General features: G+C 35.4%; 5 protein-coding genes, 1 long non-coding RNA gene and 1 pseudogene across 11 annotated transcripts; 3 read left to right on the forward strand and 4 right to left on the reverse strand.

Annotated features, from left to right (window-relative positions):
• The first annotated feature begins 1,400 nt into the window (after nucleotides 1-1,400).
• On the forward strand, nucleotides 1,401-5,371 carry LOC131014981 (protein WHAT'S THIS FACTOR 9, mitochondrial). The gene is given in 4 exon segments (XM_057943160.1): nucleotides 1,401-2,258; nucleotides 2,260-2,947; nucleotides 3,530-3,623; nucleotides 5,232-5,371. Coding segments are annotated over 3 exon segments (1,281 nt in total). The 5' UTR covers nucleotides 1,401-1,688; the 3' UTR covers nucleotides 3,553-3,623; nucleotides 5,232-5,371.
• On the reverse strand, nucleotides 3,484-5,567 carry LOC131014982 (uncharacterized protein At4g15970-like; annotated as a pseudogene).
• A 1,669-nt stretch (nucleotides 5,568-7,236) lies between these two features.
• On the reverse strand, nucleotides 7,237-12,843 carry LOC131014983 (uncharacterized protein At4g15970-like). The gene is made up of 3 exons (XM_057943162.1): nucleotides 12,376-12,843; nucleotides 10,443-10,814; nucleotides 7,237-7,845 (listed from the first exon to the last, which is right to left on the reverse strand). The coding sequence occupies exons 1-3, from the start codon at nucleotides 12,643-12,645 to the stop codon at nucleotides 7,369-7,371; spliced, it is 1,119 nt and encodes a 372-aa protein (XP_057799145.1). The 5' UTR covers nucleotides 12,646-12,843; the 3' UTR covers nucleotides 7,237-7,368.
• A 4,578-nt stretch (nucleotides 12,844-17,421) lies between these two features.
• LOC131014984 (guanine nucleotide-binding protein subunit gamma 2-like) lies at nucleotides 17,422-18,559 on the reverse strand. Of its 2 annotated transcripts, XM_057943163.1 has the most exons (4): nucleotides 18,213-18,556; nucleotides 18,007-18,059; nucleotides 17,772-17,816; nucleotides 17,422-17,673 (listed from the first exon to the last, which is right to left on the reverse strand). In XM_057943163.1, the coding sequence occupies exons 1-4, from the start codon at nucleotides 18,363-18,365 to the stop codon at nucleotides 17,592-17,594; spliced, it is 333 nt and encodes a 110-aa protein (XP_057799146.1). In that variant the 5' UTR covers nucleotides 18,366-18,556; the 3' UTR covers nucleotides 17,422-17,591. The 2 variants fall into 2 exon arrangements, with proteins under 2 accessions (XP_057799146.1, XP_057799147.1); XM_057943164.1 differs by lacking the exon at nucleotides 17,772-17,816 and having other exon boundaries at nucleotides 18,213-18,559.
• Nucleotides 18,560-19,819: 1,260 nt separating this feature from the next.
• Nucleotides 19,820-23,422, forward strand: LOC131014985 (uncharacterized). 2 transcript variants are annotated; one of them, XM_057943165.1, is made up of 6 exons: nucleotides 19,820-20,241; nucleotides 21,023-21,271; nucleotides 21,673-21,741; nucleotides 22,420-22,609; nucleotides 22,808-23,202; nucleotides 23,294-23,422. In XM_057943165.1, exons 1-6 carry the CDS (start codon nucleotides 19,858-19,860, stop codon nucleotides 23,396-23,398), a joined length of 1,392 nt encoding a protein of 463 aa, XP_057799148.1. In that variant the 5' UTR covers nucleotides 19,820-19,857; the 3' UTR covers nucleotides 23,399-23,422. The 2 variants fall into 2 exon arrangements, with proteins under 2 accessions (XP_057799148.1, XP_057799149.1); XM_057943166.1 differs by lacking the exon at nucleotides 23,294-23,422 and having other exon boundaries at nucleotides 19,821-20,241; nucleotides 22,808-23,290.
• A 558-nt stretch (nucleotides 23,423-23,980) lies between these two features.
• Nucleotides 23,981-26,546, forward strand: LOC131014988 (uncharacterized). 4 transcript variants are annotated; one of them, XM_057943172.1, is made up of 8 exons: nucleotides 23,981-24,139; nucleotides 24,212-24,454; nucleotides 24,743-24,851; nucleotides 25,455-25,500; nucleotides 25,635-25,720; nucleotides 25,860-25,918; nucleotides 26,139-26,279; nucleotides 26,353-26,546. In XM_057943172.1, the coding sequence occupies exons 1-7, from the start codon at nucleotides 24,072-24,074 to the stop codon at nucleotides 26,239-26,241; spliced, it is 714 nt and encodes a 237-aa protein (XP_057799155.1). In that variant the 5' UTR covers nucleotides 23,981-24,071; the 3' UTR covers nucleotides 26,242-26,279; nucleotides 26,353-26,546. The 4 variants fall into 4 exon arrangements, with proteins under 4 accessions (XP_057799155.1, XP_057799152.1, XP_057799156.1 ...); XM_057943169.1 differs by having other exon boundaries at nucleotides 26,360-26,546; XM_057943173.1 differs by having other exon boundaries at nucleotides 26,139-26,276.
• Nucleotides 25,672-26,327, reverse strand: LOC131014991 (uncharacterized). The gene is made up of 2 exons (XR_009098420.1): nucleotides 26,097-26,327; nucleotides 25,672-25,925 (listed from the first exon to the last, which is right to left on the reverse strand). It is a non-coding gene; the product is annotated as an uncharacterized LOC131014991 (long non-coding RNA).
• Nucleotides 26,547-27,578: the final 1,032 nt, after the last annotated feature.

Genomic DNA, 27,578 nt, shown 5'->3' on the forward strand with positions numbered 1-27,578 from the left:
AATAATATCCTAAATAATAAAGGTATATATCTAACATATTTATATAAAAACACACACAAATAATAAATACTCAATTAATGATTTATAAATTTGTAGTATCGAATCGAATATCATATTTGATTACTGATCGAATCAAATATTCATAATTGAATACGAATAGAATAGTTTCAATTACGAATATCAATATTTCAAATTGAATATCAAATCGAGTAAAAATATTTGATTCATTTATAATTCTTATGTACAATAACTAGTAAAATTTTGCTATTATGCAGTAATATGTATAGACAGTGGCGAGAAAGGAACAACAAGGTGTGGAACAATAGATCAACCACTCCTCATGCCATCAGAAAGGTAGCTGCAGTTTAGTGTGCGTGTGTTGGCCAAGCGGTAAGGGGTTAATACCTAAGGCCAAAGGTCTTGGGTTCGAATTTCCTATGGCACGGCCATTTAATTTCTTTATCTAATATTGTAAATTTATCAAAAAAAAAAAAAAAGGCAGCTGCAGCACGTCTAGAATGGCTAGATGCACATGCACCAGCAAGGGCCGTTGCTGGAAGGGACAGACGGCTTAGCTGCGTTAGTTGGCACGACCTTCCCGATGAGTGGATGAAATGCTCTATCAATGCAGCTTTCTTTGCTTCCAAGTCGAGAACATGTGCTGCTCTTATTCTTCCAAATGTGAAAGGGGATTTTGTGGGAGCGAATGTGGTGATTATGGTGGGTTGCTTGAGAGTGGCGGAGGGGGATGCAATGTGTGTGAGGGAAGCTCTTTCTTGAATAAAGACGAGACAACTCGATCATGTGGAAATGACTGCAAATAGCAAGATGGTGGTGGACGCTTTGGAGTTTGGACTCCATGAACACTGATAGGTCTGAATTAGAATCTATCATTAAAGATTGCCGCCAGTTACTTGAGAGTATAGTGCACGTTCGTGTTTCTTATTCTAAGCGGTTGCCATTGAGGGTTGCTCATCGTTTAGCTAGAAGTGCTTGTAATTTTCCTAATGCGTATGTTTGGGATGCACCTCCGACTCATGTGGATGGTCTTCTTCATATTTCATGTGTTTGTGCTTAATAGGATCCTCTTTTTGTTTTTAAAAAAAATAAAATAATTAAAAGAAAAATGTATATTGGAATAATAATCGATTATGGTCAATAATTATGTTATAATTATAAAAATTATTGTAACTCATTGTTATCAAATAATCGTCCATTGCTAACATTTGTTGATTATAAACTGAAAGAGAAAAAATAAATTGTAGAAAATCATAATGAAATACGAATAACCAAGCCTTTTTTTTTTTTTTTGAGAAAGTGAAATAACCAAGCCTTAAGTATCAACTTTTCACTTCTTTTTAATGACAATTAATTATAAACCTTATGAACAAAATAATTGTAAATTCTATTTTTTTCAACTAGATTTAAAAGAAAGAAAGAAAAAACTTGCATGAAATGATGAAAATATGCAATCGGGGGGAAGGCTACCTCTCCGACTCCCCTAAAACCAGTCTTTGATAGTGCATATCTTGGCCCAATCGTCTCATCGAAATTGATCTCTCTGTGAAGACGGCGTGTTGTCTGCTTCAACTTCACAATTTCAGTCAGTGATGTAAAAATCGGAAGCATTTGTCTGCCACCTCTTTTGTGTCATGTACATATTCGATGAATTGCCCCAGAGATAAAAGATGTTCAACCAAAGGCGGAATTTCATCAATCTTGCTTCCGCCGCCGCCTACTTCCACCCGTCCATCCACATTCAGGCGCGCAATCTCGTCAACGTGAAGCTCAAATGGGTAAAAGACGCCGCTCTTGATCCCGTAGTTTCTTGCGGCGTTCACCTCAAAGCTACTTGTATCCTCATCTCTCTCATAGCCTCCGCCCCCAATCTCTCTCTCCCCATCCACCGCCTCTCCCGCCACCGCCGCCAGCTCGGCCTCCCTTCCGACCTCAAACTCTCCACCTTCATCCGTCGCTTCCCCAACATTTTCCAAGAGTTTCATCTCCCTGATTCTAGCGGTACCCCTGTTCCGTGGTACAGATTATCGCCTGAAGCGTCGGATGTTTGCTCTCAAGAACTGCGTGTTGTGTGTGAGGATTGCTACGTGGATATCTTGAACAGGCTCCGGAAACTGCTTATGCTCACGAGGGAGAGATTGCTCCCTCTGCAGACAATCGATCAGCTATGGTGGGATTTAGGGTTACCTTTCGATTTTGGGGATAAGTTTATCCGGAAGCATCCGGATTTGTTTTCGTTATGTGAAGCTGCCCGATGATCGTGTGGGATTGAAACTGCTAGTTTGGGATGATCGTTTGGCATTGTCCCATTTGGAGTCAAGGAGCTCGATTAGTTTGAGAAAGAACGAGTCTTTGATGTTTCCGATCGGATTCACAAGGGGTTTTGGGTTGAAGAAGAAGTGTATGGAGTGGTTGAATGAGTGGCAGAAGCTGCCTTACACTAGCCCGTATGCTGACGCGTCGCATTTGGATCCGAGGACGGATGTGGCCGAGAAGAGGCTTGTTGGAGTGTTTCATGAGCTTCTCCATCTCACAATACACAAGAAGATTGAGAGGAAGAATGTGAGCAACCTTCGAACGCCTCTGGCCATGCCTCAGAAGTTCACCAAGGCGTTTGAAAGGCATCCGGAGATCTTTTACATATCGAAGAAGGGCGCAACACAGACTGTTGTTCTCAGGGAGGGGTACGATCGGGGACAGCTGATTGAGAAGCACCCACTGGCTGATATTCGGGATAAGTATTCGAGCATGATGAAGAGTGGATTTTTGGATAGAAGCCGGGGAGTGTATAAGAGGGAGAGGAAGGGTTCTGAGGATGAAGTGGTGAGGGTTCCTCTTGGTGGAAGAAGAAGTAGGTTTGAGTTTGAGTTCGAGTCTGAATCAGAGGCAGATTGTAATGTGCTTTCAGAATATGAATCTGATGAAACTGGTTAGGAGTTGTAGTACTTTGCAAACTGTTTGAGCAATGGATCCTCATTTGATCTGAATATTTTATGGCATGATGCATGTGTGTGTGTGTGTGTGTGTGTTTTGTCTGGCTGTCCTTGTATGTTAATGGTACATTGCACACAGAGTTGACCACTTCTTCTGCCTGGTATATTTTTGGAACAAGGAATCATCACCGTATGATTATTTTGATGTAAAAAGTGTTTGGATTTGGTAGGAAAGTTCTCATGATTGTCCTGTTTCTTCAAGTGAGGCTTCTGGGAAGAGAAAATATGCACCCGCCCTCCAAAGTTTTAAAAAATAGGAACTGCCCCTGATATTGCACTGACGTTAAATAGTTTGAAAATTTCACTATATATTTCATTGATTGTAGCATATAAAAACCGTTAGATCTTAGGAGAAACTGAACTATGATTACAAATTTACAAGTTTCACTACTGCTGATTAGAGAAACTAGAAGAGCATATACATGTTAAGAAGCTCTTATTCTGCCCTGGCATACTCTATTACTGCATATGCTAATCTATTACTGCATATGCTACATCAACTTGTGACATTTTTGCAGCTTTAGCAATTTTGGGCGTATGACACCGCTACCATGCGTGGAAATTGAAAAGCCAAAATTAGAGGAATAACGCCTGCAGTCAAGATTTTACAAGGTCAGTGAGAAGTAAAGATTTCACAAGGGATATATTGCCATTTAATTGAATATGTTGATGATGGATGAAAGCATACAGATGTTAAAAAGACCCATAACATCAAGTATAGAAATTGATTATAGACTTATAGTATCTAATCTAAAAATATCTAGATTGATTGCACACTAATTAATAGTTCAAGAACATGAGGCACATATGTTACCTTGAATTTGTGTCCAGGATCAATAATTTCGTTCTTTATTTCATTCTGCTACCACTCTTCTTCCTTGGGGTATGATGATGAAATGAACGTGGACTACATGTAAATTAAAACAGAGAAAAATGCATATATCAGTTAGGAAACCTCAGTTTTACACGAATGAGAGGAAAATAATGACAATTATCCAAACCTTTATCTTCTGCAAATGAATGAAATTAAATTAAATTAATTACCCGCAACTTTGTGGAACCGACCATGAAGGTGGCTGACTTTTCCTGACATTTTCTGGTAAAGAGAGGTAACTTTTCCAGTCCTCAAGCAAGATGTTGAGATCATGAATCTTATTGTCCAAACCAGCGCAGCAATTTGCGTGCATTGTGCATACTAAATTCAAGTCTTTGCTAGGCTCACAAAACCCTCCAAAGTAAGCTGTGTCTAGAAACTTGATCTCTAATCCGATCTCCCTAATGAAAGGATTATACTTTATCTTGTTAAGTACATCCTGATCATGCTTCTTTGGATAATACTGTCGTGATTTGTACCAGAATTTATAAAACTCGATAGTCTTATTGCTTGACTTGACGTAATTGAAACCTCCATTAGGTGCATTGTTCAAGTCTGAGGGGTTCCCCCTAAAACTATCGCATGAAATCTGGAAGTCGGTATCCAGTGTAAAAATGTGGAAATGGATTTCTTAACCACATGATATCTGCATCCTGCACCATTATGAACCTCATGGCTCTTAGTCTAATACTTGATTTAACATGCATTTAAATTTGGAAATAGTAAAAAGTATATGAATGGTACGTGCACTAGTAAGAGATGGAAGATACCGTGAAAACGAAATTGTATCCCATCTCAAGAACACTTCGTAGGAAATCAACCCTTCTCCACATCATCTTTAAGTAGCCTGGAGTCATGAAATGTGCCTCACCAGAGAAGTCAACATCTTCTGTTGTTAGATTATAGCAGTTCAACTGTGGAGTACTTAAACAGTAATCAAAAGCCTTCTTGTCCAGAGCAACGACCACCAAATGTTTAAGAAGCCCGAGTGTCTGATTCCCGATTCTGAAGCTCTTAAGAAAGAGATCAAATATTGAATCTGGTTCGATCCATGCTTCGTTTAAGGTTGTTATAATCACCGTTCTGTCAGGCATGGATGCCCTTTTCAATACATGAACTAACCCCAGCCCTCCACTCCCCTGAGAAGGCATATAGTAGAGGTGTTTCACAATTGTTATTCCCATTCATAAAAGGTAAATACTGAATACACATCAACTGTTTCCTAACAATTTGGTGGAACTACTAAATCTTTATCAGTGTCATATATTCGTAGCACATCACATAACCATTGCATGCACTATATGAAAAAGTTAAAGGCGTTTGAATTACTTACTGGAGTGGTGCAGGTTTTTGCACGACAGAAGGAGAACGAGGAGATGGATCTGGTGAGTAACTGGATAGGGCTTGTAGAGGATTGATAGAACGCGAGGCATGTGAGAGTAACCAGAGTGAACCATAACAGAGCTTTAAGGAGGTGACACGACAGGTAATGGTTATGCTGTTGTGGCAACTGGCTGCCTTTGCTGGTGATGTTCTCACCATTTGAGTCCATGAGGAATAGACCACAGAGAGAGAGAGGTATTATTCTTAAGCCTGCTTATATAGATTATTAGTGTGGATTTGAGTGAAAGGTTAACAACTTGGTTTCTTTCACATGTTTGGTTGCTGCTTCTAGGAGATATGTTCTTTGTCTTTCATCCAGTTAAGGCTTCTGTTTTACTCACAACTGACCATTTCTAGTTTTCATGGTTCAATTTTATCCGCCCGGGGACGATCTAGTGGTAGAGTGAGTATCCTTAAGGCCAAAATCTCATGTTCAAATCCCACCAACGCTTCTATAAGTCTGAACCTTTATGTATCGAATGTAGCGGCTGCTGGTTTTCACGATATATTAACAGTCATTATGCTTTTCGTTATGAAAATGCGTATCAGCGTGAATTCATTTCGTCCACGAACCATCTTTCTCGGTGAAGTGTACACGAGTTTTAAGAAAAACTGGTTGTGTATTTGGTGTGTGGAGAAAGAGTTTTATAAATTAGAATAAGTGGTGATAGTTAGTATTTATGTGCGTCTACTAATGTTAATATGTGGAAATTTTAAGGGCGATAGTGAGATAACTTCAGAAAAAACAATACAAAAAATGGAAAAATAAAAATGTGAAATCCTAGAAATTGAAATTGGAGCATGGTAGAAAGTAGAAACTAGTAGTTAAATATGTGAAATCCTAGAAATTGAAATTGGAGTACGTAAAGGCCACTCTGTTGCATTAGTCAAAACAAGACAGCCTGTTGCCTCATGAGTTTTAGTTTTAATAGTGTTCCAATTTGCTCTCGAACTACTAACTACAATTAAGTTAGAATTGTTAACTACGATATTATAATATTAGCCTCATATATATGTTTAGCCATCAAAAATCTATAATATATTTTTGTAGTACTTGTCAAATTGGTGCCCATATTATTTCTAGGTTGGAGTATTATTCACAATAAATTTGTATCCGAGTTTGTGTATATAGTCAATGTTTTTATGTGTAATATATAAGTTTCTTCGAAATTTAAAAATTGGTGAATATAAACGTTGACCTAGGGAAGGATTATACCCAATAGGTCAAGAAATCCCTTATCTATTAAGTTATCAAGTCGAGAAAAACACTGTATTGGCTCAAAATTAATTGGATCGAGCTCTCTATTTTTTTTTTCACTTTTGATATCTCATCTTATTTTTAATTTATTATACTCTGTTCATCCATACTATCATTGTCACTTTTGCCATTTTGGTCTGTCCATAATATTCTAATCATTTTCATTTATATTAATAGGATCCACAAACTCCACTCACAATAATCCCTACTACTATACAACATTTTCTTAAAACTCGTGTCGTCGACAAAGTGACAATGATATTATGAACGAATGAAGTAGTTTTTAATAGTAATATTTTTTAAAATTTTAATTTATCAAGTTTTAGTATAATTTTAAGATAATTAACTACGATTCACTCATCCAGTTAAGATTTACGATTATTTTTTATATATCTATTTAATTAATAATTGTTTATTAGGATTAATTAATTCAATTTTAGGGTTATAATTTTTTAAAATCTCAATTCTTAGTGATAAATATTAATTAAAGTTCATTATACAATAATATTTTTTATTTTATTTTATTTTATAGTATTAAACAATTACTAAATAACGAGATTAACAGAGAGACATGATGGGACATAATAAATTGTGAGATAGATGATCTACTCCCGGCAGTAGGCTAGTAGCCTAGGTTAGTAGCACTGTAGGGTTTATGTAATAACTGAAATTGTTGAAATTTTTTAAAGCAATTAGCCTAAAAAACAAAATAAAAAATAATTAACCCGTTTATTCAATTCCTTTACAATAAAATAACATGCCCCTTATACTGCACAGTTTCATCACCATCTCACTAAGCGCATGTAGAGAGAGAGAGAGAGGGAGAGAGAGAGTTTCTCTAGCTAGCCACAAAATCTGGGAACAGTCCAAGATCTAGTAGTGAAATTCTTATCATCAGCGACATACCTCTTCCAGTCATGAATGAGCATGGTGAGATCATGCATCTTGTTTTGGATGCCGATGCAGCAGTTGGCGTGCATGGTGATGACCTGGTCGAGATCCTTGCTGGGCTCGCAGAAGCCGCCGAAGAAGGCGGTGTCGAGGAAGCGCGCCTCCAGCCCGATCTCGCGGATGAAGGGGTTGAACTTGATCATGTTGAGCACGTCCTGGTCGTGCTTCCCGGGGAAATACCGGCGCCCGTTGTACCAGAAGTCGTAGAGCTGGATGGTGCGCTTGCTGGATTTCACGTAGTTGAAGCCTCCGTTGGGGGAGTTGCCCATGTCGGTGTAGTTGGCCCAGTAGTGGTCGCACGCGATCTGGAAATCCCCATCCGGGTAGAATTTCGTGAATGGGTCTCGAAACCACATCACATCTGCATCCTGATTTTCAATATATCATACATGATGTTACTCTCAACTTATATACATGGATATAAGGTGTGGTTACAGTGAGAATTACGTAACAATTAATGTATTCGCTGTTAAATTTACTGTACTCAACAAAAAATAAGAATTCAGCCCCTTTGAGATTTCATCCACCAAAATACTTAATGATCAAATGACTAAAAATGGTTGTCTATTCTTAGGGGGTGTATTCGTTGTGGATTTCCACAGACTTTAAAAAATCCATGGAATTCACATAGATTCCAGACGACTTTCAAAAAATTCGTGGTTGGATTTCACCCCGATTTTCACTGATTTTCGAAGACTTTACGGGATAATTTTGGAATTGAATTCCATGAAACCAACGCCCGCGAAGTCCCAGCACCGCTGGAAACCCAGCGACCGCAGGGTTCCAGCGAGCGCTGGGAATAAGTGGTTCTCAACGAGTGCTGAGTTTCAGCGCTCGCTGGCTTCTTGGCCGCGGGCGCTGGAACTCAGCGCTCGCTTAAAACTTCATGGATTTCGTCGTGTGTATTTTTTGGATGAAATCCATGAAAGTCATTTCGGATTTTAAGTCAATGGAATAACGAATACACCTAGATTTGTATGGATTTTAAAAAGTCTTGAACGAATACACCTAGATTTATATGAACTTTTAAAAGTCTTGAACGAATACACCCAGATTTCTGCAGACTTTTAAAAGTCTTGAACGAATACACCCAGACTTTTAAAATCCATAGAAATCCATCAAATTTCACAACGAATACACCCCCCATATTTTATTTAGTGCTTCTCACTTAACCTCTCTTAATAAGAATCCTTCGATATTTTGGGAACAGGGAATATTTTCGGCCATTGATCAATCATGAAGATCTATAATAAATGCTTCACCTTGCTCAATAAATGTGTTATCTGAGTTTGAATCTCATGAGAAACACAAATTTCATAATTTAATACTCTTTTAGGTATTATCATAAAAATTGTAATTCTGGGTCTAATCAATCTCTATGTATATATATTTCCACATTGGATGAAAGTTACGATTAATATTTATAGTGAAGTCTTATACCCTCGAGAAAACTTGTATACACACCTTCTTTTTGTGGTGTCAATTGGGCAAAAGAAAGAAATTTGTTAAGATGGGTTGGACCGAAAAACGGGCTTTATGAGTCGTTAGTGGGCCGACACCTTAACTTTTTTGTTGGGATTGGATTTCTTCCTAAACCCATAAAGCATGTAACCCTACTGTCCTACTCCCTCTGTCCGCCAAGATTATGTAAAATTGCTTGGGCACGGGATTTAATAAAATTGGTGATGATTTTGATGTAGTGGAGAAAGGGTCCCACCACTTTATGAGATGTGTGGTTGAGATTGAATTTTGAGTGGGTTTTTTGTAAATAAAGAGTGTTAGTATGGATAAAATATTAAAGAGGATGGTGGGACCATTGCCATAAAAGGAAAGTGGCATAATCTTGACGGACGCCAAATATAGTAATTTTTACATAATCTTGGCGGACGGATGGAGTACTTTTTTTCTCAAACCAGTCTAATTCAACTCAATAATTAATTTTATGCGTACATTTTCATGGGTCCATACCAGCGCCGTATCTCATAGGATCCGAAGCAAAAATTAAAAAATAGGCCTTTATAATTTTTTTTATATTAATGATATAACAATAGTATATTAACATAAACTTTTTCAACCTTTCAAAGAAAAAAAACATAAACTTTTCAGCCAATTATTCAAAAGAATTTTCAACCAAAAGAGAATAAACGATAAGGTACTAAGAATTCAACACTATATGATCTAAATGACGAAAAAATCTTTTATAATACGAAGCTCTGTAAATAAATAACTTATTGTTAAGTGAAAATAATTTTTATATACATGTATACATAAAATGGGCCCTAAAAATTTGAGGCGTTATGCGACAACATGTTGAGCATGTGTTCAAGTATGAGTCTAGTCGATATGACCTATTAAATTGAAATAGGAAAGCAAGAAATTTTATAGCTTCAAGACAAAAGAAAATGAAAAGGATATTCAAATAAAATATTAAAGAATTGTGACGGAAACTAAGAAATCTCACTGCAACAAGACAGAGAAAACAAGAAGGATATTCAAATAAAACATTAAAGAATCGTGACTAATAGAAATAGGGGGCAAGAAAACTCTATGATGGGAATTGGGGAGGTAGGTGGTTTGATTGGGCGGTGACTTTTCAATTGATACATTTAGTTAGTTAATACTCCCTCCGTCCACCGATTAAAGGCCTATATGAAAAAACACGGATTTTAAGAAAAAAGTGTATTTTTATTAGTTGAGTGGAGAAAGGGTCCCACTTTTTTGTAAAAAATCTTTGACTTTTTTGATTAAATAATTAATAAAAACTTACCCAAAATAGATAGACCTTATTTTTGTGGACGGACCAAAAAGGCAAGTAGGCCTTGAATTGGTGGACGGAGGGAGTAATTGGGTTAAGCTCATGTGAATAAATTTAAAATTTAATTAAGGGTAATTACATAAATAATCCTCTAAAGTCTAAATGCCAGCACGAAGGGTCAGCTATAATTTGAGACGGAGAAAAATGTACCGTGAAGACGAAGTCGTATCCCAATTCCAGAACAGTGCGCAGAAAATCAATCCTCCGCCACATCATCTTCAGATAATCCTCGCTCATGAAGACCTCTTCGCCGGAGAAGTCGACGCCCTCCGTGGTCAGGGCGTAGCAGTGGAGGCCCTCCGCCTTGCAACGCTCGTACGCCGTCTTGTCAAACGCGCCGACCACCACGTGATCCAAGAGGTGCGCCGTTCCGTTTCCGATCCTGAAGCTCTCCAAAAATAGATCGAAAATGGAATTCGGTTCCGTCCACGCCTTGTTCAGAGTCGTGATTATCACAGTCTTGTTATCCTTCATCGTCGCCTCTCTCAGCGTCTTCTCCAACTCGATGTTCTCCTCTTTTGCCTATTTTTAAATTTTACACATTAAAAAAAAAAAAAAAAACAGAAATTGCTGAAAACGTGATTCGCTGCAATGTTATCCAACTACGCAAGCGCAAGATGCACACATGTTTTTTAGGTGATGAGGAAAATCTGCATTTGTTGCTGTTGGAGATAAAATTCTACTTTAATTATTATAGATTCATCTTTTTACAATCAAATCTCATTTTAAAGAAAATAACAATTAAATATCTGAACTCAACAATCAAACTTTTGTTATTTCTTTTAGATGTGAGTGTGATTGTAAAAAAATCAATTGTTGAAATATTAAAGCGTAATTTGTGTTTTGAAATTTATTTCGTTCTTCAAAACAAAACTCAACAAAATAGAAATAAAATATAGTGTATGAGTGTGATTGAGAAAGAAGCTTTTTCCATGTGGAACAGTGGAAGTCCTTCTCAATTATGTGACATTTCCCTCAAAAAAACTAAAAAAATAAAGGTGACATTGATTTTCTTTGATTCATAGACATTTATGATATAACTAATTGTTATATTAAAATAGCAGAACTCATTATAATATGAAAAGTCAGATTTAGTAGCATAAAAAATTAATTGAAAATTTGTCTACATACATCAACTGCGAAATTTGTGAATAATTTGACTGATACGCATCGGAATTTTAAGCATTTCGACGTTGATAGGCGTAACAAATAGGTAGGGGGCTATCATAGAAAATAAGTCACGAATTAAAAGCAAATAATTAAATCAAGGACGTCGTAAACAATTTAGTTTATTACGTAAGCATTCTAGAATCTTTCCCTGAAGTCGGAGTTGTGTGCATCTTCTACCTTTTTTTTTTTTGAAACGGGTGCATCTTATACCTTTAAACATTGATTCTTCAGTTAAACTGAAATTCGTCTCACAAAAATATGAATATTTTATCATTTTAGATTGTATCACAAAAACAAGAATATTTCTATTTTTGTAAACTATTAAACATAGTTTATTTACTTTTAATAAAGTGGAACTACTTTTTCATTCACGATAAATTTTTATCTAATATTTCTTAAAATCCGTGTCACTTATAAATTATTCATATTTTTATTAGACGGAGTGAATATATCATTAATCAGCTAGGTACAATAATGTAAAAGAAGAAGAGAAAAAATTAGTAATTTTTATTCATACAAATTGCTCTCTCTATCTTTGGAGTAGCTAATTAAAATTAAACGGTATTTTCCATGTCAACGAAGGATTAGAGTTCGAATCTCACAAGGGCGAAAAAATTTACATGCAGTACATTTTTATGAAAAATATAGTTTTTTTTTTATTTGGGGGAGTTGGGGAGGGGGAGCAGTGGGGTTTGAACCCGAAACCTCACTGTTCACACACAGGATGTCGCACAATAACCAATCCTTACTCAAACATAACTATAATCTTAATCAATTAAAAAAATCGTCACAAAAAAATAAGACTAAACAAAATTCAACATATGCACCACCGGCACTGTATCATAAATACACAAAAAAAATTAACATCCAATAAGAAATAAGAAAGTAAAAATTAAAGTGATGAAAAACATACCGAAGAAGAAGACGAAGCGTTGGCAATATTCTCACAGGATGGAATTGAAAATGAATTAGAGCTGCGAAAGAACTCGAAAGGATAGCTAGATTGATTGAGAAGAAGGGCGGTTACGCCCACCACCACAAAAATCAGCGTTATTCTAAGAGCCACGCCGGAGAACTTCTGCTGGTAGTTCTCGCGGTGGTAGCCGCCGGACTCGAGGGTGTCGCCGTCGCCTTTGGCGGCGGAGCCATCCGCGCCTCCGCCTCTGGTTGCTGCTGGATGCATTTCTTTCCGCCTTGTCTATTCAGATATATTGCATGACTACTTTTATTATGCTTGGGATTATATATAACGACGTAAGCAAAGACTTTAATTAACATAATTTGTACTATGTATTTGTTTTTTTCTTTTTCTTTTTTTGTAATCCTTGCTTTATTTTTTTAGTAATCTGAGTTAGGAAATTAGAGTTGTATTATGAATCGTGCTAAATTAAAAATGCACTAGCTACCTCGTAGCTGGTGTTGATTCACGGATTTTCAACTACGGCGACACATAATTTAATTAAAAATATCTATTGGTTGAACCTGATATTCGATAATAGTTGACTCAAACCTATTAAGTTTAAATTAATTTGCAAAGAGGAGATTAAATGTAAAAAAGATGAAAAGTCCGCGGTAAAGCCTCTTTTATTTCATAAATTTGCAAATTCAATAGGGAGGGGATATATCATATATATACGTTACCGGAAAAAATAAGAAATTATTTGGATGATATAATTCATGCTTTTCTTTTTCTTCCATGCATAAGAACCAATACATGAAAGTAACAATGTCAATCCCGCCAAGAAAATTGAGTTGTCGAGCTATTTAATTACGAGTTATTCGAATTGTGATTTTTTAGATTAACGTTCTCAACCATAACATTATATTTTTGCGGTTTTGGATAACCCATGAGACCAATCAAGCTCGAAAATTTATTAAAACTATATTTATCTTAATAATTTTATATAACAAACGAATACTAACATCGACTAAGAAGTAGTAATATGTAACTCGTGAAGAGATAATGATACATATATTTTTCTTAAATGAATAGAATTTTCTAATTTTTATATTTAAATATTTAAATTAAACGTCAGAATAAAAACACTCATAAATGAAAGATAAATATATCTTTCGAATATTGAATCAAAATACATTTCACAAATTTTTTTATATAAAAATTCTTATTTTTAGACTAACTTAATTTCAAAAGTAAAGTAATGAAATTTAAAAATCAAATAACGATACCTTTTAATAACTTACTCGATTTGGGGTTCACTAGCTCATAGGCTCGGACTATTTGGTTACGGGCCATTCAAATTATATATTTTTTTTCAAATTATAAACTTTCAGTCCTAATTTTATTGAAACGTCGATCTATTCGAATCTAACCTATAAATTTCAGGGATGGCAACGGGCCGGATCTGGACCGGGTCTGGCCAATACCAGATCCAGATCCGTTTTCATATACTAGATCCAGATCCAGATCCGTGGATCTGAAAATTTTGGATCCAGATCCAGATCCGTCAGATCCGCGGGTCCATAGGTCTAGATCCATGGATCTACTATTTTCAAATTAAATTAAAAAAAATTCACAAAATCAACAACATCTAATTTTCATCATGAAAAATATAACACAAAATACTTTTATCTAATTACTTTTAGTTTTTATTCTTTTGAATATAATTTATTTATTATTTTTAATTTAGTTAATAATATTAGTAAACTAAATATAAAATATAAAATAAAACGGATCCACGGGTCGGATCTGGGCTGGATCCGGATCTAAAATTTCAAGATCCAGATCCAGATCCGTTTTCAAAATTGAGATCCAGATCCGTCGGGTCCAAAAAATTGAGATTCAGATCCGTAACGGATCTGGACCGGGTCCAAGATCCACTGCCATCCCTAGGGTTGACGTCGCTAAATGAAAGTGACTAATTTTTTTTTTATTTACACAAGCATGTGGGTGTAATCTGTAGCTCGGTTTGTAATATTTTCCATTCTCGTGCTTTTTTTATGATAAAATTTGTTTATATATATATAACAATATTTTTTAATATATTAATTATGAATTATTTGAAGATCGATGATTTAAATTGGTAGCTAATTACGAGGGGAAAAAAAGATTTTATTTGATAATCCCATTGTATATGTGCGTGCGTGATTTAAGTATATCTATAATTTTTTTAATAAAAAAATATATCTAGTGGCGTGTTTGCCTAAGAAGATTAATAATTTTTTTAGGTGAAGATTAATAAAATTATTGGATTGATCTTTTCAAGATTATTACAAAGGATTTGGGGATTTTTAATACTACTATTAATTTTGATAGTTCGGTTGTTGCAATCAAAGTGGGAAACTGAAGTCGGCTGTCACGCTAAAGTCGCTTAATTTCACGCAAGAAAAGTCGGATGCCACAAACTTCCGAGAAATCACATTTTCGATTCCTATCGATTATTGTCCATCAATAAAAATAAAAATAAATCTTTCAAAAAATAAAATAAAAATAAAAATAAATGAATCAATTTGCTGCTTTCACATGCTTTTTGTTAATTAATCTAGGTAGAAGGAGGAATCAACCCCCTATCGTATAATCCCCTGTAATCCCCTGATATATTTATCTCTTTATTTTTTTATTTTGGATTATTAATCTCTCAACATCTTACAAGGAGAGCAAAATTCTCCATATTTTTTATGAATACTTAACTTCGTTCAGTATTTTTCAATTTTATTTTATTTTCTGTATTTCTCAAACGTGTCCCACTCTATTTATCAATGTATTAGAAAGAATGAATTTCCTTTATTTGGTATGTTTAACGAATTTTCATTTTGTTTAATATAATTCCGATAACATTCTCTCAAGCTTTGTAGAACCAGACAAATTTCATGCGTTTTCTTTTTATTGCTTTATTTAGTTCTATTTTTTTCATCGGACTTCAATGAGTTTTGCTATGTCAAAAAGAGTGAAAATTTTATTTTCTTTCTTTAATTTTTTTTACGTGCATTCGATTAACGTGGATGCTAATAATTTGAGCAATTGATATTTTCAAGATTCATGTGTGCTATTTCATAGATTCAATTCTGTGTTATAAATTTTGCTTATATAATGATTGTCAGTAAGAATATAATCAATTGAAACTTAAGAATTATGGATCTTATGCGTATTTTGGTATTCTTATCACTCAATTGACAGTTTATATATGTAAAGTGGGATCCACTTAAAAATAGAAAATAAAAAAATAAAAAATATTGAACGGAGTTAAGTGTCAGTCAAAAATAAGAGGAATTTTGCACTCCTTATGCGATGCCGATGTTAAGAGGCTAATCGTCCAAAATTTAAAAATTAAATGTATTAGGGGATTATATAATAGAGAGCCATTTGCTGCTTCTCCCATTAATCCATCGCAACACAAACATTATATATAACTCGATAGTATTTCACTCATTAGGAATTTAGGATGAGGTATTAGAATAATAATCATATTATCTCTCCCCTCAAATTATAATTAAAAAAAATCCTCAACTCTTATATAGAATTAAAGATTAGTGACAAACTAATCCCCACTGCCCAACTAAAATAAAAACAAAAACTACTATATGTATGTACACACTATTTCCTGCTTACTTCATGTATACACTTGTCAGGCATGAGCGATTAATTCAACTAGAACATTTATGGCAAATTGTTTGCTCTACTACATAATACATTAATAACTTGTAATAATGTTATCTTCTATTTAAATTTTTCAGTCAATATATATTTCTTCAATAAAATTTATTTTCGAGTATTATTTGGGGCCAAGTCCCAATTGTATGTTTAATTTACAGATCGATTGGTTCCTAATCTTTATGCAATTTATTAAACTTGATTGGAAAAACTACTAGTATTTGAAAATTGATCGATGTTGACAACTCTGATTGATGACCACCAAATTAAAGCTTACATTTGATATAATAATGGTTTAGTCCTTTCTTGACCAATTATACTTTTGCTATCTCGTAGTAATATATTTTTCACTTGAGTGAATAATAGTTTTTTTATAGAATGTGTTGGTAAATGTTGTGTGTGTGTGATGGGGGGAGGGGGTTGACTTGTATGAGAATTTGACAAAAAGATATTGAAGTATTTATTTTAGATAGTGTATGAAAACATTTTGCTAGTGTGAGGATTTTGCTTATTTTTTTACATATAATTCAGTAAATTAATGTGATTAATTATTTGAAAAATTATTTCGTTTTACGTCAACTATAGACCTATATATAAGACAAAGAGAAGCTACCAAGTACTAGAACATCCAAAATCTCCACTTATGGACCCATCACAAATTAATTTGAGTTAATACATTACGAGAAAAATGTCAAGAATGTTTTCAAGAATTTGCCTGCCCTAGAAGTGTTTCAAACACGTCATGAACAACTTAGGTCTGTGTTCTATTTATTTTGCTAGAAATGTTGCAACATAAGTCACCATTTGACCATCTTTCGTATATACTCTCTCCGTCCCACCTATTTTTTAGATATTTTTCTTTTTGAGCAGTCTCATTTTTTTCGAAACAGTTTTTTTATTTGGCAAAAAATTATCATTTTTCACCTATCACACTTAACACATTAAATACTAATTTCTTAAATTTCGTGTCTAAATTTTTTTGTCTCAATGTAGATGAGACGAAGCGAGTAGTTTAATTTTTTAACACAAACCTAACTCGATCTTCTCAATAAATTAAATGAGCAGAGTTGAGGTTTGAGTAGTTGGAATTGGAGGTTCCTTCAAAGCAAGAACCTTGTATTTGACCTTACTTAGTAAACTAATCATAAAGATAATGAAAATTATAACTAAAATATTTTTCACACTACTTGGGACAGAGAAGCGCACAACTACTCTCACATTGGCACAACATTTAAATCTCACACATTTTGGTGTGAATTTTGCAAAAAAAAAAAAAATGGTGTTATTTTAGCACCAAATTTTTTTCTTCCATCTAGGGTTGGAGTAAAATCATGTGAAAATTGCAACAAATTAGAAAGAGGCCAAAACACAAAATTGGAATTATTTGATACACGAAATGATCTAATTGGTAGAGTGACGATCTCTTAGATAGCTAGGGGCTAAATCCCGCCCAATACATAAACTTTTTTTTTTTTGAAGGGGAAGATATTGTATTGCAATACAACATGTGAAGCAAATGTTCAGATCCACCGGCGGCGGCTCCGGGAGCTCTGAGCGCCTTGGAACCACCGGTCCCAGTCGGCCTCCGCCGGAGCTCTGGTCCTGCAATAACCATATAGTATAATTTGATTTACATAACATTTACCAATTCATCCACTAAATTAATCACATCACCACCAAATGCGAAACGGATTTCTTACACCGGAAGTAGAGCGTCTGGAACTGAATCCACGCTTGCGATTAGACTGTCACTCAAAATCAACATCACACTAACTCAAAATTTTGTCATTTTTTTAATACGCGCAGATATTCGAGGACAACTATTGAAACCAATTTTTGATTCAATTGAACAATTTTTTCGCAATAAAGGTTAAAATAAAAGTGATTAAACTATATTATAATTGTAGTAGTTAAGACTTAAGAGAAAGGGTTTACTCTGGGCAAACAGTAGATACTCCGCCAATAGTTTCTAGCTCAAGTAGCTCATCCTGCACATTTAAAATAAAATAAATAAGTAATACAATGTAATTATACTCAATAGCTCAAAATCGTGAAATCGACAAATAGGGGAAACAAATTGCTCCCAGAAGAAGAAGAAGAAGAAAGAAAGAAGTGGAAGGAGAAGGTGAATGGATGAGTACCTGCATAATTTGGATTTGCTGATTGAGGAAAGAAATTGCAGCTAACATTCTGTGCTTGCCCATATGGCCAGAAGTCGAGGATGGCATTGCGGATGAAGCGGGTGGGGTGGGGTTGTGGGGCTGTTCAGCCGCTTGCGGGGGAGCTCGATCCATGACTACGGCGGCGCGGCGGCGGCGGTGGTGGAGCGATTATAGATAAATGAGTGAGGTGGAGGAGGAAATGGGAAATTGGAAATGGAAATGGATCCAACTTAGATGAGGAGTGGGTGACATGGAAAGTGGTCAAAAGTGGCAGCAGGAATTCCGAATCTCACTTGTATTTCTGGGGATAATCATGTCCTCTTATCTCTAGAATTATATACTCCTCCGTCCGTAAAAATTGAAGGCGACACGAGTTTTAAGAAAAAATGTGATAATTGTGTTTAAGTGGAGATTGAATTCTACATCATTTTATAAATAGTGAAAGGAAAAATTTATGAAACATTTCCAAACAAGAAAATATCACAATTTTAAGGGATATCCAGATATAATAATTGGAGGGAGTACATAGTAAATACTCCATCCGTCCACAAAATAAGTACTCATTTGTGGATGGCACGAGTTTTAAGAAATTATTGAGTGTAGTGTGAATAGAATAAGAGTCCCACTTTTTGAATGTATATTAATTAAAGGGTTGTCTGAGGTACACTTGCCAAAAAAGGAAATTGATACTCATTTCGTGGACGGACGAAAAATGAAATATGAGTATTCATTTTGTGGACGAATGGAGTATAATAAACATAAATAAAAAAATTTGATTTGAATACATGAATTTTTATATACATGCTACCTCCTTTCTTTCGCGAAAAAAACTTTTTATTTTTTCTTTATGATATATCTACAAAAATAATTTCTATTTATTTTTAAATTATAACCACTATTTATAAATATTTCATTTATTATTTTTTTTACTTTTTCATTATTCTCAATATTAATTACAATACATTTTATGGCCTTAGAGACTTGCCAAATTTGAATGTATTATTATTATTAATTTTTTTTTTTGAGGGATGAATGTATTATTCTTAACTAGTTTTATTATTTTACCATCTGAACTTGCCATAAAAACGTGAACTCGTCAAGTTATATAATTTGACTTCCTCAACTTTGGCCCTTTGATCTCTTCGTATTATCACGCGATACTGGTCACACCACCACCCTTTCAAATAGTTCGACATAAAATAATATCTACAAATTCAAATATGGAGTAGTAATCTTTCAATAGAATGAAAGTCTTGATAAATGGCAGAATGGGCTGCGTAATACACCACTGCCTACTGCCTAGTCACATTTTGAGGCAATCTGAATTAATAATTAACAAGACTATACTATTTGTTTTAATTGCTAATGATTAAGATTTTGTTTTACTACTCCAAAAAAATAAATAAATTATTTTACTAATTATTAGGGTTGCAACTTGCAATTCGAAACCCATTTAAAATTGAGCTATTCATAATCCGAGACACACTTCATTCATTTTTAGTTATCAAATGAATTTGGGTTCATATTTGGGCCTATTATATGGGCCTCTACATTAGTCCAAAATATTTTCTTTGCATAAAACTTCACAAATTATTTCCTATCGTCTTCTTCACCGACACACCCAATGGCCTTGCCAGCGGCCTCAGCTTCTGCAAAATCACTTTTCAAAAAGCTGCTGCTCTTACATTCTCCACACAAATTCTCTACCGCTCGTTTCTCTGCTCCCGCCACAGCTCGATCAGTAAATAGTGCTCTCAGAAACAGAGGCAAAAGCAAAATCAATAGAGAATCGAATCAGAAGCAGAAGCAGAAAGCTGAGCTGTTAGTGAAGAGGCGAACGCGGTCGGATAGAGAGCTCGACGAGGAGGTGTTCTCGAAGCACTATGGGAATGAGAGTTCTGCTGCGCATGTCCCCGTCATGCTCGGTGAAGTGCTCGACGCCTTCGCCTCCGTCTCCCTCAAATCCTTCGTTGATTGCACTCTCGGCGCCGGCGGCCACTCCGCTGCGGTTCGTCGACCTATTTGATTTACTTGATATGCTCGAGTAGTTTCTTTGCTAATGCAATGCGTTTCTGTGGTGAAAATTTGGGATTATTTGTGATAAAAGGAGGGGACGTAACTGGTGATGCTAATTTGATGTACTTTGAAATTAGTAGCATTAGCCTTTTGGAGAAATAGCTAGTATTGTGTTTGCAGAAATTAATTTTTAAGTCTTGCTGATTCCCCAATTGTTTTGTTGTTTCCTGAGTTCGTGTATTGAAGTTGTGGAGGTTGGGTACATCGTTAGGTTATATGAGACGATTATGAAAATCAACGATGTCTATCAATGTATAGGTTATACGAATGCCTGGATTGCATTTGTGCAATTTGTTATGTGTACAAATGAGGTGCAAAGAGATTCTAATGCAGAAGTATATCCCCGTTCACATTTAGACTTGAAGAATAATTATTTCTTCTAATTGTATCTGTCACTCTGGAATTTATATATAAAAAAAATCACAGTTTACGTGGGCCGTTGTATACAAAGTTGGATTAATTTCATGTAGCAGATTACTTGGTAGAACTGAAGTTTGAAGATTGTACTGATATCCATGCTAAAATTTGTGAGATAATGAACACAAAGAACAGTGGGATTACTGACGTTTCAGAAGATTTCTTGTTTACATTGTAGAGGGACTAGACTATATGTTTCTGCAGCTATTCAATAACATAATTTGTGGAGCACATGACTGTCTTATGGCTGTGCATCAACTTCATTTATTAAAAACTAAAGCTCTCTTGAATTTCAGATTATTCAGGCCCATCCAGAAATGGAGTTTTATGTTGGATTTGATGTTGATCCTGTTGCCCATCAAATAGCTCTGGATCAGATAAATAATGTATTGGACAAAGATTCAGGCCCCTCTAGAGCCCACTTACAAGTTCACACACTCTTGAAGAACTTCAAAAGTATTAAGTCTGCACTTCATGATATTGATGGGAATCGTTCTCCAGGAGTTCAAGGAATCTTAATGGACTTAGGCATGTCATCCATGCAGGTATACTGGAAACCATATTTCTTAATGCCTTTAAAAATATTATTTGTTGCTTATATACTTCTTTGACATGCTTCTCCTAACTGTTGGTGGTCATTGCTAATTCCTATATTGTGAAATATTTCCCACCTAGCCACAAGTTTTGCTCTGCTTCTGCTTTCTGTATAAGGATTTTATGGTCTAACCATGTGGAATGCATCTCTTTGTTGATTTGTGTGTTACAAGCTTCACCAATCACCATTCTCAATCAGCTATGCTTTTGAGTATTATGTTCCCCAATTGCATTAGCATTTATCATATCTGGAGTCTAGATTAATTATTCCTTTTTATAAAATTGTAAAAGAAAAACTACCCTAACCTTAACATTTCGTACTATTAATACTTTTCTCACCTATGGTCTGCAGGTCAACAACGCTGAAAGAGGATTTAGTGTACTGTGTAATGGACCTTTGGATATGCGGATGAACCCCCAGGTAACGGCTGCTGCGCTTTAGCCATTAATTATGAATGCCCTTTCTTAAGTCTTTTGATATGATTAAATGCAACAATGATTTTCTCTACTTGCTTTATGATAGTTTCTGTGCTAAATAGAAAGAAACAAATTAAATGCAGATATAACTTAAGGAGTAGCAAAGAACCATGCTGCTTTTTTTATTTGATTGTGTAAGTGACTTATAGAAAACATGTTTGGCATATTGTCAAGATGCTCATTTAGTTTATTGTGTGTTATAACAGCCAGAGGAAAATGAGTGATTTAATTGGAGTTCTCAGTCGGGGAAAGACCATACATTTATCCAAAAAAAAAAAGAAAAAAAACAAAGCAAGATACTACAATATCTTATATGTTGACTGGCATCAAATTTATAAATTCTATGGGATACTATGGTGATAATCCCAATTAACATGTGGTAAAGGTCATCACATTTATGTATTTCTGCAAACGAATAGATGAGAAATTTCAACTGGTTATGGTATAATTATTCTGGCTATAATATGCTAGAATGGCATGATACATGTTTGCTTGGGCTACGTTGTTTTGTTTGTGAGTAAGATTATGGAGTCATATGGTTTCAGCTCCCTTTTCTAGGTTTTCCTGGTTTAAAATGATCATATATGTTTGTCCTTCAACTGATCAGAGCAGGGTATGACAGGCTAGCTTAAAGGCCGAAGACATTTTAAATTTATGGCCAGATGCTGAATTGGGTCGAATTTTACGGGACTATGGTGAAGAAAGCAATTGGTTCACTCTCCACAAGAGAATTGTCAGGGCTCGGTCGACTGGTGGATTACATACTACACGTGAACTAGTTGAGCTCATTCGTAACTCAACTTCTTGGGCAGGTGCGCCTTTTTTGGTCTTTCATTCTATTGAGTAGTATTTGTATGCGTATCTTAGAAGGCCCTCTTGGCTTTTCTGTTCAATACTACCACTCGCTTTAGTTTTGACGATGAGAATTTGAATTTCTATATCTAAAATTTGGATCTTCGATAAAAATCTCCTACATTCCTCCTCACACGAGTTCTCCATAACTCGAGCAGGAGGTAGGCAGGGATGGATTAAGACTGCAACGCGTGTCTTTCAAGCATTGAGAATAGCTGTGAACGATGAACTTAACACGTTGAAGGATTCCATCAACTCTTGTTTTGATTCCCTCGGTTCTGGAGGAAGGCTGGCTGTCATATCGTTCCATAGCTTGGAAGACAGAATCGTGAAACAGGCGTTTCTGGACATCATAAATCGCTCTGATGGTGGAGGTAAGCATACGAACCATTCTGAAAAACTGGATTCCTACAAGGAAAAAGAAGCATGGATTAAGCAGATTGTGCGAGGCCCCGATGCCAATATCCTAACGAAGAGACCGGTAACTCCGTCCGAATCTGAGGAGAGACTCAACCCGCGAAGTCGAAGTGCTAAACTTAGGGTAATTGAGAAGGTATGATGAGGAACTACTTCAGTTGTACCATTCATTTATCATTTTAGTTTGTGTTTTTAATCTATTGATAATTGACTATGGCATTTTTTAGATCGAGTTGCTCATCACACTCTCTCAAAGGGTTATTTATACTCAAAATATCAACATGTCGAATCTAGTAAATCAGGCCGTATGTGTTCCACTTTTATCTATTTAACGCGTATTATACGTAGAAACTCAACACGCATCATTTAAAGATACATTTTGTTATATTATACCGTATTTTTATACAGATGTGATCTCATGTGAGGATATTCACAACCGCATTCTAATTAAAATTAATAAATCTCGCGTAAAGACATCATCCCAACATAAGACTTTGTCTTGTACATAGACTCATTTTGGAGACAAGCATAGACTCATACAAATTTTGCAACTCACATGACATAACTAACTATATATGCTCTAAATCTATTCAAACCAAATAAACACTGCAAAAGTGAGCTTTGTTAGTATCGCAAAACTGGCAATTGCCAAATCAAAACCTAATACATTAGGCACATTCACCTATTTCAAATCAAAATTGCTTCCAAAAAAAAAAATGAGCTTTGTTAGAATCTCAAACTAGCAAGTGCCAAATCGAAACCAAATACATTAGGCACTTTTAGCATATTCAAATAAAAAATTACTTCCAAAAATAATAATAATCCGTTTTAAAAGAGCCATAATGGGTGACGTTGGGAGGGCCAACTGGAGTCGATAATTTTGCAACACCTGTCACACTCTCCCTCTCTTTTCAAAAAAACTGCTGGATTCTCTCTCTACATAAATTCGAGCTCAACAAACACTCACAATCATATCATAAGCATACACTAAACTCAACTACGCCTATGGCTGCAGCTAAATACTCTCTAATTCATACGCATATTTCTCAAGAATTCTGCACCTCCACCACCAGGTACAAATACGATACTCTCTCGCACATATAGCGTGTCTGTTTCTGTTGAATAAATGCGTTCTACTTCATCAGGAAGAGCGGTGGATGCTTCAGATTGAGCTCGAAGAAAGCAGATTTTTCAGTCTCAGATGCGAAAAGAGCGAATCTTTCCGCCAGAAAGAAGGAGAGAATCAAGCTCCCCAATTACGGTGATGGTGTTGGAGGAAATCGGAGTTACCATATCAGTGAGTTTTTCAGCCATCCATCTGGAATCGAAGCGATGCTGAATTCAAGGGCTCTGAAGAGTTATCAGCCCCTTGATTCCAATTTGTACAGGTTTATTTTTATTTGTTTGTTTAGATCTCTATTCGGTGCCTCTGAATTTGGCGTGCGAATTGCGGTATCTGTCGGCTCAACATGTGTATGATAAAACGACTGAATGAGAAATCCGTAATTAGGGATTACGATCAACTCCCTTCATTGCCTGATTTAGTGATTTAGTTGATGTGAACCCTATTCCTCGCTTCTTCACCAATATTAGCTGCTTGATTGGGGTTGTGGAAGGGTATGTGCTTATGATCATGAACGTCGTTGTTGTCTCGAGCTTATGTGAGCTACATGCAGGTGTGTTCTGCCGCAGATTCAACTTCTCAGTTTTAGAGTTGCGCCAGTTTTGGACTTACAAGTAACTCCAACTACTGAAGATTGCGTAGTAGAGATGTTGTCTTGCAAGGTAAACCACTAACGAAATACTCCGTCCCAATTCAGTAGGCCACAAGGTTTGAACACGAATGATAGGTATTTTATAATTAAGCATGAGAGAGAAAATAACATGTTTTGAATATATATTTTTCAAAAGAGTAGGGGAGAGAAATAATATCTTTTTTAATTGGGAATAGAGATAATTATGTGTTATTATAATGACATATAATGTAAATAATGAGTTACGTAAGGTTACAATGACTTAATAGTGTAAATAATGAGTTATGTGAAGTTATTTATGTATTGACTTTTCATTTTAGGAAGTGATTTGTTAAAATGAGACGTTGAAATAAGAAAATGTGACGAGGGATTAACAAATTTGGTAGGAGGGAGCAAAAGACATCGATTTTTGGTACATATGCAGGAATCTATGACGTCCCCTGTTTCAAATTGAATGGACTATCTCACTCATCTGAAACACAAAGGAGAAGAATTTTTTTTACTATCAAACTTACCATGCTATAAAACTCGATTAACCACATATTACTACTCATGCATTGACGAAAACTGTAGCAGCGTTTGGTGCTTCACACATTTATATTTAACAACATATCAAACTTATATGTATTTGCAGTTTGAGGGTTCAGAAGCAGTGGAACGCCAGAATGAACGTTTTTCAGGTATATATATATATATCTATTTGTAGTTTGACAGATTTGCTTATCACTAAGTGAAGATGGCTTTCTGGAATCTGGGCCTTAGTGAACTTATGGCAAATTGGCAATGACAGATATTATCTGTGATTGTTTTGCAGCTTCTATGAGAAATCATATTAAATGGGAAACTGTAGATGCCGAACATGTCTTGGATGTTGATGTGGAATTAAATATCCTCCTTGAGGTTGTTACCCTTTTACTTGAGTTCAAGATTCCATTTCTTTTCCAAAAAGGGTTACTTCTTGGAACACAACTGAAATTAAACTTTCTTACTATCGTTGGCCCAATCTTTTTCATCACAATAATTGTGTTTCTCATCGCAGATCAACACCCAGCCATTTGCACTGCTGCCTATATCAGCTGTCGAGCGTCCAGGAAATTTGTAAGTACTGCGAAATATACGAAGCAAAGCAGCTTATCTGAGAGAAGTTCTCAACTGTCCAAATCATATTTCTAATGCAATAGTATCATAATTGTTTTACAAGGGTCACTTTGGAATGGTTAAAACTAAAATTTATGTCAATAACAAACTTCTCATTGAACCATTTTTACAGTTTTACCTGTAATTTATCTGAAAACTATTGTATTTCGATGACATACAGGGTTATGCAGGCTCTGGTAGACCAGCTGGTACCATTGCTTGCACAACAATTGTTGCAAGATTATAAGGAATGGATTCGTCAACAAAGCAAATGCCTTGAGTGAATTAATCCTGCCTTCATCATGCTTCTCTAGAATGAGTAGTAATACTATTTCCCAGCTTCAAAATTGCTGATTTCTATACTCAGTAACTGTGAAATTTCAACAAACATTACGTTTGCAGGTGCAAACTTCATTAGATGCCGGCTTGCAAATGCAGTCTTTGAGTGGAGGAAAAAAGTCTCAACTAACAAAATACTGATCCAACAACTCATCAATAAAGGAATACCAAATGCTAACCTCAAAAAATGTAAAATGTATGCAGATTATTGTCTCAGGAATAAAAAGGAGTCACTGCTTTTGTTTGTTAATTACATTTGCATCAATGGTATTGCAGTATTGCTCCTTAGAATTTGTAGACACTTTGGATGGTGTACAATCTGTACCAAAAATTATGATTGATGCAGCAAAGTTAAACAAGTGCATTAAGTGTGAAAGAAGGGTCTCAAAAAAACAAAAAAGATGAGTAATGTATGTAGATGATAACCTGCGTGGGAGCTGAGGGAATGAGCAGCTCCCAAATACAAGGCTACCAACAATGATAATGTAGGTAAGCTCACTGACCATTCACACAGCGCCACAGCATTAAGCTGATGTATGACTGGCTAATTAGCTACCATAATCACTTTCGCAAATATAATTCATCATAAAATGATTTTAATTCATAAAAAATCAACAAAATATCGAAAGCATATGTATGCAAATTCCAACACACAGCATTGGCAGAGGGATCATCTCTAGAGGCGTCAACAACAAATATACAAATTTAATTGCTGTTTAAAAACATTATCTGTGAGCGAATGAAATTGACGGAGAAACATAGTAATGAAGCAGTAAACTTGCGATGGGCGTGTTAATTGGACTAACAATGGCGAAGACGGTCTGCTATCCGCCATTTCTATCTCCATGAGCGAGAGAGGCCTCCAAAGATAATCAAATCGGCGGGGAGAGAGAGAAAATGGTGAGCTGAAATGTGAATTTATGGGCGGCGGGTAGGGTTTATGTGATGCACAAGCGCCAGCTGGCATTGGGGTTACCAAATTAGCAAAATCGTCCCAAAAATACGATTAATCAAATCGTTCGGTTAGATTTATCTTTTCAATTTTAAAAAAAAAATATATGGGTTATCGGTTCGAATTTGTTGATCACATATACGAAAAACAGAATCGAATCGACACCATTTGATATATACTCCCTCCGTTCACGAAAAAGTGTCCCATTTGGGTGCCGGCACGGATACTAAGAAAGCTAAAAAAGTTGTTTTGAGTAGGGTAAAAATTACAATAGGGGTAGTTCTAATGACATTGATTAGTTTGTTAATATTTTCTTGTCTTTTAGTTGTT

The sequence above is a fragment of the Salvia miltiorrhiza genome, chromosome 3 (assembly GCF_028751815.1).
Source record: "Salvia miltiorrhiza cultivar Shanhuang (shh) chromosome 3, IMPLAD_Smil_shh, whole genome shotgun sequence".
NCBI classification, from domain to species: domain Eukaryota; kingdom Viridiplantae; phylum Streptophyta; class Magnoliopsida; order Lamiales; family Lamiaceae; genus Salvia; species Salvia miltiorrhiza.